Genomic DNA, 19,591 nt, shown 5'->3' on the forward strand with positions numbered 1-19,591 from the left:
TCGGCCGGGCTGGCTCATCCATACTGTCTGGGAGTCTGTTGTTAGTTAGAAGTGATCCGCATATCATCTAAATATGGCTCGAAAAAAAACGAAAGGGTAATATTGCCTCGGTCACTTCACTTAATTGTGTCCGCGGCGGACGGGTTCGGCCGGGCTGGCTCATACATACTGCCTGGGAGTCTGTTGTTAGTTAGAAGTGATCCGCATATCATCTAAATATGGCTCGAAACAATAGTGTAATATTGCCCCGGTCACTTCACTCGATTGTGAAATGCTCTCTTCTTTGAAAAGACCTTCCGTGTCCCACAGTAGGTGGGCAGAAGAGCCACGGCTTCGGGCGAGCTGGCTCATCCATACTGTCTGGGAGTCTGTTGTTAGTTAGAAGTGATCCGCATATCATCTTAATGTGGCTCGAAACGGTAGGATAATAATCCCCCGGGGACTTCATTCGATTGTGTCCACGGCGGACGGCTTCAGCCGGGCTGGCTCATCCATACTGTCTGGGAGTCTGTTGTTAGTTAGAAGTGATCCGCATATCATCTTAATGTGGCTCGAAACGGTAGGATAATAATCCCCCGGGGACTTCATTCGATTGTGTCCGCGGCGGACGGCTTCAGCCGGGGTGGCTCATACATACTGTCTGGGAGTCTGTTGTTAGTTAGAAGTGATCCGCATATCATCTTAATGTGGCTCGAAACGGTAGGATAATAATCCCCCGGGGACTTCATTCGATTGTGTCCGCGGCGGACGGCTTCATCCGGGGTGGCTCATACATACTGTCTGGGAGTCTGTTGTTAGTTAGAAGTGATCCACATATCATCTAAATGTGGCTCGAAACGATAGGGTGATATTGCCCCGGTGACTCGATTGTGAGCTGTTCTCTTCTTTGAAAAGAGCTTCCGTGTCCCACAGTAGGTGAGCAGAATAGCCACGGCTTCGGCCGGGCTGGCTCATCCATACTGTCTGGGAGTCTGTTGTTCGTTAGAAGTGATCCGCATATCATCTAAATATGGCTCCAAACGAAAGGGTAAAATTGCCCCGGTCACTTCACTCGATTGTGTGGACATTGAAGTGAATAACGTTGTATGTATTTTTCATTACAATATCCATCCAACCATTTTCCTCGCCGCTTAACCTCACGAGGGTCGCGGGGAGTGCTGGAGCCTTCATTACAATATCTATTTTAGAATGTTTATACTTGACCTTTAAATTACCTCCATGCAGCCGACCAAAAACGCTGTCAAACTGGAAAATATATAAAGAAAACATATCCATATACATACTTGCAACATAATATGTCGTCGTCGTCGTTTCCACGGCGGCGACGGTGCTTTTCCGAGCTTTTTTTTTTCATCGTGAATGACACTTTTGATAAATAGCGTTCTAAAATACACGAGCCGGGCCCTTAAGACGCTTTCTGCGATATCTCGTCGCCGTCACGCCGTATTTACACTCGCGTCCATTTGGGCCGTTCGTCACTCCCGAAGACGAGCGCGCCAACGCTTCACGGCTGCCGCTCCGTTTTTGGGTTGTTTTTCTTTTTTTTTTTTTTGGGCTTCGCAAACGTGACACGCGAGGCCTTAAAAGCTGCAACTGTTTACCGCGTTTCCACTTCAAGATGGTGGCAATGTGGTGTTCATAACAAAATATGGAGCCGATTACTCCCACCGCCGCCGCCGCCGCGGTGGTCCCAGCGTGCAATTAAACGAGAATTAGGACAAACTTTCGGATTCGTTCCCTTGAAGATGTCAGAACAGCGAGGCGGATTCATGTTCAGTTTTTTTGGCATTCGGATGACACCTTGTGTTCCTTATCAAAGTGTGTTTCCAGTCACATCCGAAAGTTTAAACGAGGAAAATCAGGCCCCGAACCCCCCAAGGTCAAAAACAAGTGGTGTCAAAAGTTTGTCTCCTGCCAGCGAGGCTGAGAAAAACCAATCCGAGGCCCCTCGACGAGGTTTTCGTGACGCGCCGCCATTTCAAACAAACGACCCATGACGGGAGAAACAACTCCCAGGCGTCTTGGACGTAACACCCCGAGGATCAAGAATTCTAGACCGTGGCTCTCGCCCCCCCCCGGCCGGACACGTTACTCGCCCAACGATGACGGCGGATCTTGTCCCCCCCCCCCCGTGACTTGGCGGCGACTACTTCCTGAATGACGGCCGGTTGCAGAAGCAAAGCCCCGATTGTGCAAATCAAACGAGCGTCGTACACCGGTGGTTCTCGACTGGGTCAGGTTTCGGGGACACCCCCCCCCCCCTTTTTCTTTGCACGTCGACTTCAAAGGGGTAGCGAATTCCAGTGTTGCGTGAGTTGCTTTTTTTCAAGTCGTTGACCATCTGCCGTCCCTCGTGACAAACATTTGGGAACATCTTTTTTTTTTTTTTCAACTTGTCCAAACAATTTGTTTGTTTTGAAAGCACCGCATCTTTCGCTGTTCCACGAAGCCTTGCCCTTCTTTTCCTTTCGGCTTGTCCCGTTAGGGGTCGCCACAGCGTGTCATGTCCAAACCATCGAAGTCTGCTCTCTCTAACCTTGTCTCCAAAACATCCAATAAAAAACCCTTGTCAGAAGCGGGATCCAAACCCACGCCGACAGAGTAGACTGTGACCTGAACATAGCGCCTTAGCCCGCTCGGCCATCCTGACACCGAAAAGCTACCGCCCGAACAGGGACTTGAACCCTGGACCCTCAGATTCAAAGCGATGCTCTACCGACGGAGCTGTCCGAGTTCTGAAGATCCTTTGAGCGGGATTTGAACCAGCGACCTAAGGATTTCCCGGTCAAACCTCTACAGTCCTCCGCTCTACCAACTGAACCCAAAAACAAAAACAAAAAAAAACACACCCGAGCTAGCCAGGAGTTGAACCTAGAATCTTCTGATCCGTAGTCAGACGCGTTATCCATTGCGCCACTAGCCCTACGCTGCAAGGACTTCCCCATAGAAGAAGAAAAAAATTGGTTCCAGGTCGCAGTTGGCGCTCTCTCAAGAATTCTCCTCACGACTGTCGAGTTTTTTCCCCGGTCACGGAGGCAGGACCGTCGATTGCGATCCCAACGCACGTGTCCCAGTTGAAGCCCGTCGGACTCAGATTCAGGTCCACGGAGCTGAAGATTCCCTCTGCTGTTGTCGTTGGCGATGATCCTGAGAAGCGCTAGACTCGCATGTGGGAGGCTCCGGAGTTCTCCGAAGAGAAGAAGTAGTAGTAGGAGTAGTAGAAGAAGAAGATGACGAGAGAATGTCAGGAGCAAAGGATGACGGGGTGATAGACCCAGAGGTAGAGGGGACGCTTGACTAGCCCGAGGAAAAACTGCAAACGAAGCCTTGAAGTCCCTTTGAATATGGATCTGGCCCATGCTGGTCCTGTGGAACCCCCGTTGGCAGGCGGTACAGGTGATCGAAGCAAAGTCATGGTGAAAAGGGCGCCTCCTGTTGCCTGGTACCTGATCTTTGTCCCGATTTTGTCAAAGTAGGGATCTCTCATGAGCGGAGAAACTGTCCCAGCAGGTCGCCATCCCACACGTTTTCCAGAAACGTCTGCAGATTTGGTCCATTTGGAACAAGATAACCCCTGACTTTGGTGCGTGCAGTGTAGGATCGATTCCCACTCAGCGATGGTGTCGATATCTGCCCTGCGACTGGTTCAGGGTGTAATCCGCCTTTCCGCCCGAAGTCGGCTGGGTTAGCCCTGCTAAAAATTTTCTATAGAACATTTCTAAAGAACTATAGAACTTTAGGACCCAAATCCAATAAAATTTCTATAGAAATTGGGAAACTTCTATTGTTCTGTATAAATTCTGTAGAATTCTATAAAATTTCTCGAGAAAATTGTTAGCAGGAAGGCTCCGGCTCTCCCGTGACCCTTGTGAGGATAAGCGGCTTGGATAACGGACGGTTGGATACTTGCTTTCAACACTGATTAGCATGTTCAAATTGAAAGCGAATCACAGCTCTTCTTCTATCCGTGAACTCGTCGGAGCCACGAGCGTTACAAGGCATCGTCGCCACCTACGTTTAGAACTGTGAAAAGCGGGCATTCCGAGCCCTTCACAATTAAAGCATGCTCTTTTTTTTTTTAACCCCCGATAATAATAATAATAATAATAATATTAATAATACATAATACAGATAATGATGATACCGACCGATAATACAGTCCGGCCACTGAAAACCTGTCCGCGAACCACTTTGGGTTTGGGCGCCAAGAAATCGGATCCCCCAACAACTACTAAAATTGCGCAATTTTGAATTCCAAATCTGTAATTCCACGTAGACTTCTTTTCATTTTTTTTTTATGATATCGCTGGCGTTCCCCCTCTTTCCTCGACAGAACTCGAACAAGCCGACACCCCAAGCCCGCAAAAGTCCCGATTCTGCCGCTTGTCGTTACGACGTGCTGAGAACACGCCGGGCTGGTTCCGCTGCCTTTTCGCTCGTCCAGGCGGCGAGCCAAGTGAATTTTTTTTTTTTTTTTTTTTTTCCAAACCCCCGGTCCGTATCCTCATTCGGTCCTAACCTTTTCCTCCTCCTCCTGTCGTCTGATTCCCTTCACCCTCAAAGGCTCCAACGCCGGAGTCGACCCCCACCCGGTCCCCCTCTCCTGTCCGCCCGCCTTCCCAATGGCTTTCAGCTGTGCCATAATCGCTGCAACATTCTCCCAAACGCGACGCTAGCGGTTAAAAAACATCCATGCAGACAAAACGCTTTGCTTGTTAAGGCCCAACGCTCACAACATTGCGGAACCAAACCCCGTCAGTCGGCCGGAACACAAATGCGGCCCTGCGCGAGTCAGACCGGAAACTGTTGGTCTTTCTCAATCTCACCTTGCTTCCTGGACGCGGAGCTGTTCTGCTTGTTTTCCTTGTAGACCAGCTGCTTGATCCACAGCGTGGGGGCCGTTATCTCTGCAATGACAGATGGACGTCACGTTAGCGATGGGACTGGACCAGTTTGCAATCAGGGCTAGAAGAGAGAGATTATTGCTCTTGCTAATTTCATTTGTTTGTTCTGAACGCTTTGTTGAAGGTACCGAGCAAATTTGAAAAACACGTTACATACCGATAACCGTTTCAACCCTGCGGTTTATGCGGCGATGCGGCTAATTTGTGCATTTTGTTTCTAACGGCCGCAAGGGGGCACTCGGGCGGAAAAGGTACGAGTGAGACCGCTGGAATATATGTGCCGAGGAAGTGACTTTTACCAGTCTGGCCCTGTTAGCGCAGCGCTAGCGTGTTACAGCCGTGTTTGAGAGACTTTTACCAGTACGTTTTTTTTTAAGCGGGCCTGTTAGCGCAGCGTTAGCACGGCGGCTAGCGCCGAAGAAAAGGACTCGGAGGCGGAGTCTCGAACAGAGAAGCAAACCTCGTTTTAATGGCAGACACCGACGGACTAACGCGTAACGGCGGGAACTCTCAACTCCCTCCAACACCGGAAGTGTAACCAACAATAACGTCCGTGCGGAACCTCGTAACCTAACTCGAGGTCCCCTAGGTGAATTATGTAGACCACCACATAGCATTAGCACTGCGGTGCTAGCGTTAAACTCTCTGTGTACCGTCTTTCTTTGTAAATATCTAGCGTTAGGGCTAGCTTTAGCACGGCACTAGTATTAGCACTGGCGTTAGCGCTAGCCCCGCGCTAGGGTTCGCACTAGCATTAAACACTTTCTGTGTGCCGTGTTTCTTCGTAAATATCTTTCAATGTGGGCACTTGCGTCTTTTACTGCGGCGTAACTATGTACCAAATGGTATGTAGCGTTAACACAGCGTTAGTGCGGCGCGAGCGTTAAACTCCGTGTGCAGTCTTTGTAACTATCTCATATTTCAATGTGCGTGTTACTGCTGCGTCTCAGTGATTTTTACCAGTATTTTTTTTTTTAACTGATCCTGTTAGCGCGGCGGTATTAGCGTTAGCATTAGTTTGGCGGCGCTAGTGTTAAAATCTCTGTGACCCGTCTTTCTTTGTAAATATCACTTGCGGCTTTTACACAGCTGCGGCGTATCTATGTACCAAATGGTATTTAGCGTTAGCGCGGCGTTAGCATTAGTGCGGCGCTAGCGTTAAACTCTCTGTGTACAATCTTTGTAAATATCTCATATTTCAATGTGCGTGTTACTGCCCTAGCGTTAGCATAAGCTCGGCGGCGCTAGCAGTCTTTCTTTGTAAATGTCTCGCGTTTCAATGTCAATTTCAATTCGCGTAGGCCGGGAATTACGGTAATCTTTTATTCCCGCAACGAGAGCCGACTGCGACCCGGAGACGGCACCTGCGGACACCCCAGAACCGGAGGACCCCTTACCGTCGCCTTCGGAGGGGACGACGGTCTCCATGGTGGGCGTGGGCTTGGAGCCGTCGTCTGGGTTGAGGGTGAGAAAGAAACGGAAAGAAACTGCCATTATTGAGGTTAATACAATCTACTCTCCACAAGTGTTGATTGGTTGGGCCCGTCCGAGGTGGACACGAAAAACATTCGTACGGACACGTTTACACGCACTCAAGAGGAGAAAAAGTCGGAGAACAAAGCAAGACCACCCACATGTTCTGGATCGCTCTCGATGTCCGTCCCACTCGCGCGCATCATCAAACAGCTCTCACGCAGACATCAAAGAGTTTCACATTAATACAATGGCTTTTTTTTTTTAAAAATTATTTATTTATTTATTTATTTATTTATTTTTTTGTTAAGACCAAGTAGAACACGCGCACACAAGCACACGCACAAAGTCCTCATCAAGAGGCAGAATGTGTCGGTCAAGTAATGGCGGCCTGGTATCATAATTTCCTCTGTAAAATGGAATTTCCGAGTTGGCCATTAATTGTCATTTACACAAAATTTGCTTTTTGGGTTTTTTTGGTGTGTACATTTTTTTTAATAAGGTTGTTGGGATATTTTAAAGAAAAAAAGAATGTGTGTCTAAAAAGATCTGGTAGAATAATTATTACGTTGTTTTTTTTCTTTAAGTGTGACCCCCCCCCCTTTATAAAATATGAAAATTCTCTCTCCTTAGAAAAAAAAAATTAACTTTTAAGCCAAAAGCTAAAAAAAGTGCCAGGGAGAAGGGATGTGCCATTTGAATAAAAATAGCGTCATAAATAAAATAAATTAGGCGTGTGCGGTGTGACGGTCTGAGCGCTCCCCCCGTGCTGAAAAATCTCCTTGCGATGAATGCCCATGCGTGACTAACGCTAGCGGCGTGCTAATGCTAGCGCTGCGCTACCGCTAACAGGGCCGGTTAAAAAAAAACATACTGGTAAAAATCACAGACAGAGCAGTAACATGCTAGCGCAGTGCTAACAGGGCCGGACCTGTAAAAGTCACTTCCTTGGCACATATATTCCACCGGTGCCCCCTTGCGGCCATCAGAAGTAAAAAACAAATGCACAAATTAGCCTTATCACCGCATAAACCGCAGGGTAGAAAGCGTTTGGGAAAAAGTCTCGGCTTATAGCTAACGCTAGCGCTGCGCTAACAGGGCCGCTGTGACGGTCTGAGAGCCCCCCCGGTGCTGAAAAGTCTCCTTGTGATGCAGGAGGAGGAAGTATCATGCTGATATAGTTTAATAACCGCAGTACAGTGTGATTGTTCTCCTTGTTAGTATAGTGGACTGCATCTCCGCCTAGTGATGGGGAAGACCGGGTTCAACTCCCCCGGGGGTTAGGGTTAACCCTAACCCTAACCCGGTCCTTGTGAGGATAAGCGGCAAAGACAAAGGACGGATGGATAAATATTAACATGCACGGTGGATCAGATGGTAAAGCTTTGACCTCACAGTTCTGAGGACCCGGGTTTGATCCCGGCCCCAACTGTGTGGAGTTTTTCATGTTCCCCCCGTGCCTGGGTGGGTTTTCTCCGGGTGGGCACTCCGGTTTCCTTCCACATCCCAAAAACATGCGACATTAATTGGACACTTTCAATTGCCCGAGGTGCGATCGGTTGGTTGTTTGTTTGCTGGCGACCAGTTCAGGGTGTACCCCGCCTCCTCCAGCACTCCCGCAACCCTCGTGAGGATAAGCGGCCAAGAAAATTGATGGATGTATTTTACAGGGTTTTTTTTTTTCTTGCCGTGAAAGGCGAATTTATTTCATAGAAATGAGCCAGCCTGCGTGGGTTTTCTGCGGGTGGGCACATCCCAAAAGCATTCGACATTAATTGGAGACACTAAATTGCCCCTAGGTGTGATTGCGAGTGTGATTGGTTGTTTGTCTCAATGTGCCCTGTGATTGGCTGGCAAACAGTTCAGGGTGTAACCCCGCCTCCTGCCCGTTGACAGCTGGGATAGGCAACAGCACTCCCCGCGACCCTTGTGAGGATAAGCAGCAAAGAAAATGGATGGATGGATAAATTGCCCCTAGGTGTGACTGTGAGTGCGATTGTTTGTCTGTCCCCATCTACCCTGCGATCGGCTGGCAACCAGTTCAGCCCATTGACAGCTGACCCTAACACCCTGGTGAGGATAAGCGTCAAAGAAAATGGATGGATGTAACTTTTAACTTGAAAAAAATTACTTTTCTTTTGATTTTTTTGTGTGCGCGCTATGAATAAAAGTGTCATTTACAAAAATTGTTGACATGATTTGTGGAAATTTTGTGTCTATCTGCAGATTACTTTCGAGGGTCTCACTGATATTTGAACTGTAAAAACATAACCCAAAAAAAATTATCAAGGTTGTGGAATGAATGTGACGGGGTGCATCTTACGTAACATCGAACGCCCCCCCCCCCAAGGAAAATACTCACCCACGTGCAGCTTTGAAGCATCTGGAACATTCCTTTAGGAAGCAATTCAGTCAAAAGCAAAAGCACAGACAACCTGCATTGAATTTAGTTTGTACATTTTTTTTTTTTTTTTTTTGGAAAGAAAAATGTGAGGTCCTCGAGTCAAATAAGCCACAAGATCTCGGACCAGCGGACCGACCCGTTTTGGTCCGGAAAGAGTTTCACTCGCGAACATAAACGAGCGCATCTTGAAGATGGGAGAAATGAAACGTTTCCTCGAGCTCAACTCACCTTTTCGACCGGAGTTTGCCGGCCCGGGCGGTCTGTCGGTCACGGACCCTGCGGAGCATAAAAAAATAATAACAACAAAAATATACAAAGCGGAAGAAAACCCGCGGCAGCGGCGGGACCGCCACGACTCCGTTCCTGCAAGTAATCAAGTACTTGGAACCGTTTGCCGGTCGCGATGGGATCGATCCGAGATGAAACGAGGGCCCGAGTGGAAACAAACAACCTGAATGCTTCCCAGGAATCGAGCGGTGAAGTTTGGAATAAGTGTGTAAAAATTCACGTTTTCAAATATCTTACCTATAAAAAAAAAAATGGACAACATCCTCCTTTATTTGCTGAAGATCGCTTTGTCGCATTCTTGGGGCCAACCAACTATGTTGAACTGAGTTAAGTCGCTTTAGTTCTCTTCAAACGGACTGCAGTCTGGGTCCAGATCAAGTCAAGGTCTCACGGCGACTCGCGTTACATAAAATATTCACGTCGACGACACCGTCAGGGATATTCAGTACTACGATTGCGATGCTGTGGTCACGTGACCCGCATGAGCCTATCAAATGCGTTTGTTTACTGGGCGATTTGTGGGATTGATCGATGCCCGTTTTAGTGTTTTTACTTGAAATTTGGGCCTCGGGTGTTCCTGCTTCTTTACTTAAAAATATTTGCAAGTATTTTTTGGAGTCGCAGGTATCAAAATAATATCTGCATTGAAATATAGCCCAGAAATGTTTGCGTCATTCATTTAGTTGAAATGTAAACAAACTATTTGAAGGGTTTAAATGTGTGTTTAAAAATCACGTCAATTTACGTTTTGTTCGATTTACGGTACTGATGGATTTGAGTATTTTCGTGGAAAGCATATCATCTTGTTTGCAAAACCGCAAATATGAGTGGGAGCCATTTTTATTTTGTTAGCGGTTTGAAATTTCGTAACCAGACTCCAAATCTGAACCGAAGATCCCAGATTTTGACGATGGTCACTCTTTGCCACCGACAGGCACTTGTAAAGTTTTTTATTTTTAGCTATTAGCGTCCGTGATCCGATAATACGTTAAACTCGTTAAGTCGTCACGCAAATGCGAGTTTGTCTTTTATGGCATTATGATTCGCTGTTCAAACTGTTGCACTTGTGGGCATCTTTTGTTTCCTGAAATGAAAATACTGACATTGCACTCTCGTAAAAAAAAAAATAAAAAAATAAAATATATATATATATATATATATATATATAATATATATATATATATATATATATATGATCACTATTTTTTTAATTGTGTGACTGATGATAAAACACTGAAAAAGGTGTTGAAAAGTTGCCATTGCTATTTCATTTAAAAAAAAAAAAAAAAAAAGTTGAAGACTTCTTTCTATATAGCTCGTGCACGTGACGTGGCCATTTTCACGGCGCCATATTGCAGGTCAAAAAGAGCCGCTCGACATCGAACCGGAGGACGATATTTACAAAACCCAAGACCTGTTGCGCTGTTGGTTGTCACAACAGACGAGACGGATATTCAAAGAGATCATTTTATGGAATACCAGCTGAAAAAAAAATGAAAATATTTCGGCAATTAAACGTGATTGGATGGCGGCTGACCAAAATACACACACGCCTCTGTAGCGATCACTTCACTTCAGGTAGGGATTATTTTTTTCTATCTCAAATTACCAAAAAGTATTTATAATCCCAAATTGGTTCATTTGAGAATAATACGTATTACAAAAAAAAAAGTCTGTCGCAGAGGTTTTCAGAGGTTAAGTGTGGCCGCAATCGCTTCCGTGTACATTCCGTGGAGACGACTATGTCCTCTTTTTTTGCTTTCCAATTACAGTTAATGAATGACAATTTGTGTAAAACCAGGGGTCAATTCTTTAAAATATTGGTATTTGTATTGAATATTAGCAGAAAATATGGATCCAGATCCAACAACAAAGTATTCTTAAACGTCCAGACTTTTCTACGCTTTCAAATTTTTCCGTGTAAATCTCGACGACTTACTCGCCAGATCCACTTGTCCAAGACAAATGCCGAAGCGAATCAACAGTCCAATTTGTTATCGGCGAAAACATCAACTTCGCCATTAAATACGAGTTTATCTAAATTTTCCACGTACCTTTGTTTATTTTGACCTTCTAAATGTGTAACAGTATCGGGAAAGAGCATCGTGCTACAAGACGAACTTTCGTGTCGTCTCCAACCGACCTAGCATTAAACGATGCTTTGCTAGACCGGCAATATGGCGACGTAAACAAATGTCACGTGGTTTTATGACGTAGGCGCACAAACTCTATACAGTATATCATTAAATATTTAACTTACATTTTATTGTATTGTCTAATATGTCAGGAACGTAACAAAGTGATGGGGGGCCATTTTATATGCAAGCACGTATATTTTTTTTGCCGTTACGTTCTAAGGCTTTTCCGATCGGGAAAACCCGACATTGCATCGCATTGAAATTGAGTCAAGAACTTTGGGGTGCGGGTCATGCAGGTAGCGACATGCTAGCTGGATGCAAAGAGAAGTGAGGGGAGGGGGGAAGGGTTGAGTTCGGGGCAGAAAAACGATGAGCGGTCACGGTTTGGAACGGAAGATGTACTACCTGTCAAGCCGCTCGTCCCGACGTGAGTTTCCAAAAACTGATGGAAGTTTCCTGCAAATGTATACGGCACATGATTGATGCCCGTCACGCGGCGTCTGTGTCGGAGGACGTCATTGGCCGGCTGGAGGGGAAAAAAAACAAAGACGAACCGCCGCCGCCGCCGCCGCTCATGCTTTGTTTCCACGATACGCAAGTGGCCCCTACGCAGGACGACCAATCTCCCAGAATCCTCATGAGACAAAATGAAGAGATGGAGGACAACGCAAGAGGAAAACCGGTCAAATAAGCCGCTACCAATTTTCTGGCAACTACTGACGAGTCCTACATGGGAGAATCTCCCACATTCTTCATGATATACAGTGAAAACAGTCTCTCGAAATGGATGAAAACCGGTCACAAGTACTTCTAAAAGTCGCCTGAAGGAATTTCTGGCGAGTATTGGCTGTGACAACATTCTTGTAGACTTTGCCCTTCATCCTAGCGGAGACTCTTCTGTCACGTACAACACCAGACACCTTCCGCCAACTGTTCCAGCCCGCTCGGACCCGTTTCTTCGCTTCCTTACCGCACTCACCACTGCTCCGGATTGTTGACCCCGAGTATTTGAAGTCGTCCACCCTCGCTATCTCTTCTCCCTGGAGCTTCACTCTTCCTCCTCCGACCCTCTGTTTTACTTCGGCTAATCTTCATTCCTCTCCTTTCCAGTGCGTACCTCCATCTTTCTAACTGTTCCTCCGCCCGCTCCCGGCTTTCACTGCAGATCACAAAATCATCTGCGAACATCGTAGTCCGACGGGATTCCAGTCTAACCTCATCTGTCAACCTGTATATTATTTCCGCAAACAGGAAGGGGCTCAGAGCGGATCCCTGATGCAGTCCCACCTCCACCTTAAATTCTTCTGACACACCTACGGCACATCTCACCGCTGTTCTGCTGCCCTCGTACATGTCCTGTACTATTCTAAAATATTTCTCCGCCACACCGGACTTGCGCACGCAGTACCACAGTTCCTCTCTTGGTACTCTGTCGTAGGCTTTCTCAAGGTCTACAAAGACTGACCTCTGTATTTTGCCACAACCATCCTCGAGGCAAATAATGCATCTGTGGTACTCTGTCTAGGCATGAAACCGTACTGTTGCTCGCAGATACTTACTTCTGTCCTGAGTCTAGCCTCCGCTCCTCTTTCCCATAACTTCATTGTGTGGCTCATCATCTTTATTCCTCGGTAGTTTCCACACTTCTGGACATCGCCTTTGTTCTTAAAAATGGGAACCAGCACACTTTCCCTCCATTCTTCCGTCATCTTCTCTCCCGCTAGTATTCTATTGGATAAGTTGGTCAAAAACTCCACAGCCGCCTCTCCAAATTGCTTCCGTACCTCCACCGGTATGTCATCAGGACCAACTGTCTTTCCATTTTTCATCCTGTTCAGTGCCTTTTGAACTTCCCCCTGAGTGGTCATTCACGCTCGCCTCTTCTACTCCCATTTTCTTCATTCATGAACTTCTCAAAATACTCTTTCCATCTCCTTAGCACGCTACCGGCACCAGTCAACATATTTCCACGGCTATCCTTAATCACCCTAACCTGCTGCACATCCTTCCCATCGCTATCCCTCTGTCTGGCCAACCTGTCGAGATCCTTTTCTCCTTCTTTCCTGCCTCCGGTTTAGCCTTCGCCACCTCGAAGACTGTGGATGTTAGAGAGGAAGATGCCCGAGATGGGCTTTGACGGAAAAAGAAGGCACATTTTCGTGACCCCTCATCGGGACAAGCCGAAAGGAAAAGAAGAAGAAGATTGCCTGTGACAGAAGAAAGACGATCCTGGTCAAGGAGGCCACAAAAACAAAAGTCCTACTCCTACATTAAAGGGGGCAGTGATAGTTTCCGGCGAGTACTGGATGGGTCCTGCATGCGACAACAATCTCCGGTATTCTTCAAGACTCTCTCGCTCGCATACGAATGAAAAGATGAAAAGAAAACCGGTCAGGAAGAAACCAGTAACTTCTGGCAAGTTCTGCGTCTGTTTGACATTCGACAGGAATCGGCAGGATTTTACACGGAACACACAGTGAAGACTGTTCCTCTACAAAAGAAGAGACTTGGAGGGTGTAAAAGGAGTCCAAAAGTGACACTGAAGGGCTAGCAAAGGCGCGTAACAACAAGCATCCACGTTCTTTATAAGTCTAGACCGTCCACAAAATACATGCGAAGTGATTTTGCAGCCAACCAGGAACAGATTGCACGCAAAAATCCATTTGAACAGCTGACAAGGATGCGAAGACTTCAGACAGATCGGCGCTCGCTTACGTACGAAGAACACGTTTTCGTCACAAAGTGCGGGCAGAGCAAGGGCAGCCGAGTTAGTGACCGCTCGTGGAGATACACTGAGCGACATGAAATTTGTCTATCATGTGTAGACTCACAAAAATAATAAGAAAGTCTGAAGAAGCCATGCCTGAAAAGACAGGAAGTCCGCCGTTTTGGTGAGAAGCGTGACCGTGCCGTTAATATTTTTACTTTTTTCTGGGTGGTGTGGCGCAAGATTTGTCTCGTGTGAAATCTATTGAGGTCAACCGTGAAGCGTTTTGAGACTTCTTTGTGAGCGGTACCTGAACACACCGGAGTCCTGTTGTGCACCGAGGAGCCGCTCACCGGCTTTCCGTCGGCGGTGACGCACCAGCAGTATCCCGTCAGAGTGTGACACTGCACCTGCGCAACCAGAAAAATCCGCACGCTTTATGCCCACTTAGACGATCCGTCACGCGATCATTTCGTTGAAGAGATTTCAAAACCTGCGCAAATGAGCCGTCCTCGTTGCATTCCGGAACGAACATGGACTCTTGGGGCCTGCGGGCCTGGTCCAGAGCCTGGGTCCTCTCCGCGCGGCACTTGGACTGAACCTCATCTGGAAACCAAAGAACGGTCCTGTTGTAGCGATTGTTGTAGGCGCCATCCAATGACGGAAAAGGGCGAGACTCGAGGTTTTTATTTTGGTAGGTTTCTACTTCCTGTTTTGTTCCACTGCCGTTTTAGACTCTCGGCTGCAACTGACCAAAGCTTTCGTGAACAAAACAACTTTGATTCGATTGACGTCAGATTGATCTTTCGGTATGCTTCTACTTCCTGTTCGGTTCGTTCAATTCAAAGCGTCCAGACCGCGGAGTCGCCCGCCGGCTTCAATCGAGGCTGCAACAAAGCAGAGCCGCAACGTCCGCGGGGGGAACGTGTGATCTTCGCCCAGCTTTCTTTCACGCACGGATGATTTTATGGAACAAAAACCGCCAATTACCGTCGGGAAAGACGACACCGCTTTACCAAAAATGGATCTGGTGCGAGGTGTTGTTTTCCTAAAGGTCATTGCGGGGAGGGGGGAGGACGGGGTGGGGGGGTGGGGCTAAGCAGATGCCACGTTCCGACCTTTTTACCTCACACCGATCAATCTGCGCTGCCGACGGACTGAATGGTGGAAGGTCTGTGAAAAATTACACGCCGGCTCCGAGGCAAAAAAAAAAAAATGAAAGACTTCGGTCACTTCCCATTTATTCCCCCCCCCCCGAAGCTAACGAGATCGTAAAAGCTTCATTTGCATTTAATCATCTCGGAGGGAGAATTTTTATTTGGAAGAATAAAAGAAATTGTTTTGTAATTAAAAATGTTTCATTGTAGTTTTGTTTTTTTTTTTTTAAAGATGTGTATTTCTCAAGTCCTTGTTTGGTTTTCTTCATATTTCTTAAACATTTTAAAAAAAACAAAGTCCCGTATATTCTCCGCTAAGTTTTGGCCTGTTTGTAATTATCGTATTAAAATTGTCGGTCCATTTTCTGTACCGCTCATCCTTATTTCTTTTTAACTTTTTGTCTCCGCTGTATTTGCTTTTATTATTATTCTATTTGAAAACAGAAAACAAAAAGCGTACCGTAATTCCCGGCCTACAGAGCGCACCTGGTTATAAGCCTCACCCAGTACACTTGGAAAGGAAATACCATTTGGTACATACATAATAAAGCCGCTAACGTTAGCACCACGCTAACGCTAGCACCACGCTAAGGCTAATGCTTGCGCCGCACTAACAATAGATACTGTTAAAAATCACTGAGACACGGCAGTAAAACTTTAGCGCAGCGCTAACAGGGCCGGACCGGTAAAAGTCACTTGCTCGGCACATACATTCCACCTGTCTCACGCTTACCTTTTCCGCTCGAGCGCCCCCTTTGCGGTCGTTAGGGAAAAATAAAAAATGCACAAATTAGCCGCATAAAGCGCAGGGTTGAAAGCGTGTGTCAAAAAAGTTGCGGTTTATAGGCCGGAAATGACGGTATTTCTCAACAATGGCGTCTGTCGTTTTGCCTTTTCCAGAAACGACTTTCTTCAGACTTGTGAAATGCGGTGACGGGCGCGCAGCGCTTACCTGTTTGCACGGAGTCTCTGGCCACCGATGGAGACGTCGGTGGGAGCGCCGCTGCCGACTGCTCAGCTTTCACCCAGTTCCTCCCTGAAAGCCAAATTGTGACACTTGAGCTAGTGACTGCCACCCAGTGGCCAGGAGGCCTTTAACTAGCACCTTGAGGACCCCGTTCAGGACTAAGCACGGTGCTAATTTTTACCAGCATTTATCGTACTATGGCACATTACAAAAATCTCCCAGCACATGGGCAAACTACCGTAATTTCTGGCCTACAATCCGGGACTTTTTTCACACGCTTTCAACCCTGCGGTTTATGCGGTGATGCGGCTAATTTGTGCATTTTTTTCCTAACGGTCGCAAGGGGGCACGAGACCGGTAGAATATATGTACCAAGGAAGTGACTTTTCCCGGCCCAGTTAGTAATGCGCTAGTGTTAGCGCTGTGCTAGCGTGTTGCTGCTGTGTTACTGGGGTGTCTCAGTAATATTTAGCGGTAAGTTTTATTTTAACCGGCCCTGTTAGCGTTACCGTTAGCGCTAGCGTTAGCAATAGCTTTCGTGCGGCGCTAGCGTTATCATAAAATTCTTTTTGTGTACCGTCTTTCTTTGTAAATATCTTGTGTTTCAATGTGAGCACTTGTATCTACCAAATGGTATTTCCTTTACAAATGTACTCGGTGAGGCTTGTAGCCAGGTGCGCTATGTAGGCCGGGAATTACGCAAAAAGTTCAGTGTGCGGATTGACCAGTTGAGGCAAAACGGCTAATTTCCCGCAGCAGAGCTGACGACCTCTCACGGCGGAGCGTTTGGGGATCAGTGGCGCTCGTGACTTGTGGTGCGCTCACCTCGACAGCGGCCGCGATGCGCCAGCGTCAGCGTCCTGTCTTTGCAGCGCGCCCTCTGCAGCTCGCAGGCGTTGTCGTAGCTCCGCCCATCCGAGCCGCACACCGGCTTGGCCTGTGGCCGCGTGCAGGCCGAGCCGCCGCCGCCGCCGCACTGGCTGTCCCTGTCGCCAATCAGCCACTGAAACCACACAAGACTCGTTAAACGTCCGTTCGACCAAGATGACCGAATAGCTTCATCCGGACTTGCATTTTTCTGGGTTCACAAAATGTTTCCCCTCTAAACTAAAGGTAAGAATGAGACCGGTGGAATATAAGTGCCGAGGAAGTGACTTTTACCGGCCCTGTTAGCGCTGCGCTAGCGTGTTGCCGCCGTGTGTGCTGTGGACATTTTATTTCAACGACGCATTACCGGGAATTTGTCGGACATCCGTTTGGCGCTGCGATTGGCCGGCCTGCGTTTCGGGGGTGTGGCTTGGCGACAGGTGCGACTCGAGGAATCGTTAACGTTGAGGCAAGAACCAAATGAATCATTTTAGGGGTTTTTTTGTGTGCCAACTTCTGGAAATGTCTAAGCTTTAAGACAAGTAAAGAAAGATTTCAGACCAAAAAACAACTCCCGTGAAAGATGTCGAGCAAATGTCGGCGGACAGAAGTTCATGACGCCTGGAAATACGATCAAGAAAGGATCCAGAAAGCGGCGAATGTCCGGGGGCGCCGCCGACCGCGAGGGCGACTCGTACGTCGCTTTTGGCTCGGTGCGGCACGGCGGCTGAATGCGGCCTTTTGTTCGAACTGGCAAAAGATGCTCAATAGTGTGTACAGTGGCGGTCGACGTACAGCTGACTAGAACGAGTCGTTTCATTGGATTTTTGGGAATCGGGCCATCAAATTAGGTTTGCTTACAAATTGTGGCAACTGTAAAGCGGTTTTCTCAAAGAGACTCCCCCCCACTCCCCCCCCGGCAACTATTATAGCATCCCACAACACGTGGCAAATTATTGTGGAAGGCTCTCCTACAAAATAAAAGTCAAAACGTTTTGCAATCCAATTTGAAAAACAGCAGAATTAAATAAAAAAAAAATAATAATAAAAAACTTCCTATTAGGCAGCACGGTGGGTCAGCTGGTAAAGCGTTGGCCTCACAGTTCTGAGGACCCGGGTTCGATGCCGGCCCCGCCTGTGTGGAGTTTGCAGCGTTAATTGAACACCCTAAATTGCCCCTAGGTGCAATTATGACTGTGCCCTGCGATTGGCTGGCAACCGGTTCAGGGTGTACCCCGCCTCCTGCCCGTTGACAGCTGGGATAGGCTCCAGCACTCCCTGCGACCCTTGTGAGGATAAGCGGCTAAGAAAATGGATGGATGGATGCATTTCCTATTACACTATTTATTTTATTTGTTCGGGTTTTTTTGTGGGACGTTTTCGCCTCATTCTTGTAAGAGCCCGCACAGCGGAGTGCTCACCTCCCAACCCAAAGGTTGCGGGTTCCACCGCCGAGGACGGCGAACCTCCGCTCGGTCGGCGAAGCGCCTTGGGTGCCTCGTAGGTGGAAAAGCGCTCCGCGGCGCGAGCGAAAGCCCAATTACCTACGAGCCGCAGAGTCTGGGCCCCGGCCGAGCCGTCCTCCCCCGCGCCTGACTCAGCGCCTTAACGGACGCCGCTGCTCTTCTTCGACCAAAGCGAGGATTGAAAAAAAAAAAAAAAAATAATAATCATAAAAAAAAAAAAAAAAAAAAAACATTGATTCAATCTCTTTCTTTTTTTAAGACCCACACGAGCGTCGCGGCTTAGTCACACGGTCCCACCACCCACGGACCGGACCCCCCACCCCTCGAGTCTTGTGGAGGGTTAGTATTAAAAAGCAGATGCTGGCAGGTTTGCGTCGAATATTTAAAGAAAGCTTCCAAGGTTGGTGTTAGTCAGCGAAATACACGTGACTTCCCCACAGGTCTGCTTGACTTAACGCGCTCAATATAGAGCCATGAGTCACTCGGGTTCTGCAGAATACTCCGAAAGTAGGCGGCTTTAAAGGGTTTTTGGGCCCATTGTTCCCGGTGGGGGGGGGGGAATAAAAAGCTTATAAATAAATACAACTAATAAAGTTCATTTCACTTGGCAACATAACAATTCGTAAGCAGGTCTAGCATGAATATAAAAAAAGTTCAAAGACTCTGAATAGACACAGGAAGTCTGCCGTTTTAGTTTGAAGACACTAAAAAAAAAACCACTTTAATTTGCAATTTGAGAACTGTTAAAGTCGTCAGAAATTATGGAACATAAATATATGTGCGGATGAGTGTCACTCTTTAAGAACACTCGATGAAATGATTGTAGAATTTGTTATTGCCTGTAAAGGTAGCCAGAATACGACGGTCTGACCCAGTTTGCATCTCTCTACAGTAAAAAGGTCGATGCTGATACGTCCCAAAATGCTGAATATCGGCCCTCATAACTAAACCACCTGATAATTGGACTATGAGTATTTTTTTTTTTTTTTTTTAGGTGGGGGGAAAAAAGTAAGTATAGTGGAAATTTTAATTTAAAGCAGGGGTGTCAAATTCATTTTTCTCGCACGCCACATCGTGGTTCCGGTTTCCCTCAGAGGTTCCGTTATGACTGTGAAACAATACAAACACTTAATCGTCTCCTCGTATTTGCATCAATTTATGATCTACTTTTGGAATCAGAAACCAAGGGGTAATGTTTTTTTTCAACAATTTATCTTGGA

General features: G+C 47.0%; 1 protein-coding gene and 1 non-coding gene across 9 annotated transcripts in view; both read right to left on the reverse strand.

Moving 5' to 3' along the window:
- The window catches only part of smoc1 (SPARC related modular calcium binding 1), a 43,327-nt gene that overhangs the window by 15,329 nt on the left and 8,407 nt on the right, over positions 1-19,591 (reverse strand). For 3 of the 8 annotated variants that reach the window (XM_061843783.1, XM_061843781.1, XM_061843779.1), the window contains exons 3-9: positions 16,864-17,041; positions 16,024-16,107; positions 14,408-14,520; positions 14,225-14,324; positions 9,010-9,057; positions 6,302-6,391; positions 4,827-4,907 (exon numbers count right to left, since the gene is read on the reverse strand). In XM_061843783.1, coding sequence (XP_061699767.1) covers positions 4,827-4,907; positions 6,302-6,391; positions 9,010-9,057; positions 14,225-14,324; positions 14,408-14,520; positions 16,024-16,107; positions 16,864-17,041 — 694 coding nt within the window. Of the gene's footprint in view, positions 1-4,826; positions 4,908-6,301; positions 6,392-9,009; positions 9,058-11,612; positions 14,151-14,224; positions 14,325-14,407; positions 14,521-16,023; positions 16,108-16,863; positions 17,042-19,591 lie in introns of those variants that run through there. The other 5 variants (XM_061843780.1, XM_061843782.1, XM_061843786.1 and 2 more) reach the window with 5 other exon arrangements.
- On the reverse strand, positions 2,851-2,923 carry trnar-acg (transfer RNA arginine (anticodon ACG)). The gene has a single exon. It is a non-coding gene; the product is annotated as a tRNA-Arg (tRNA).

Source organism: Syngnathoides biaculeatus, chromosome 15 (assembly GCF_019802595.1).
Source record: "Syngnathoides biaculeatus isolate LvHL_M chromosome 15, ASM1980259v1, whole genome shotgun sequence".
Lineage (NCBI taxonomy): Eukaryota > Metazoa > Chordata > Actinopteri > Syngnathiformes > Syngnathidae > Syngnathoides > Syngnathoides biaculeatus.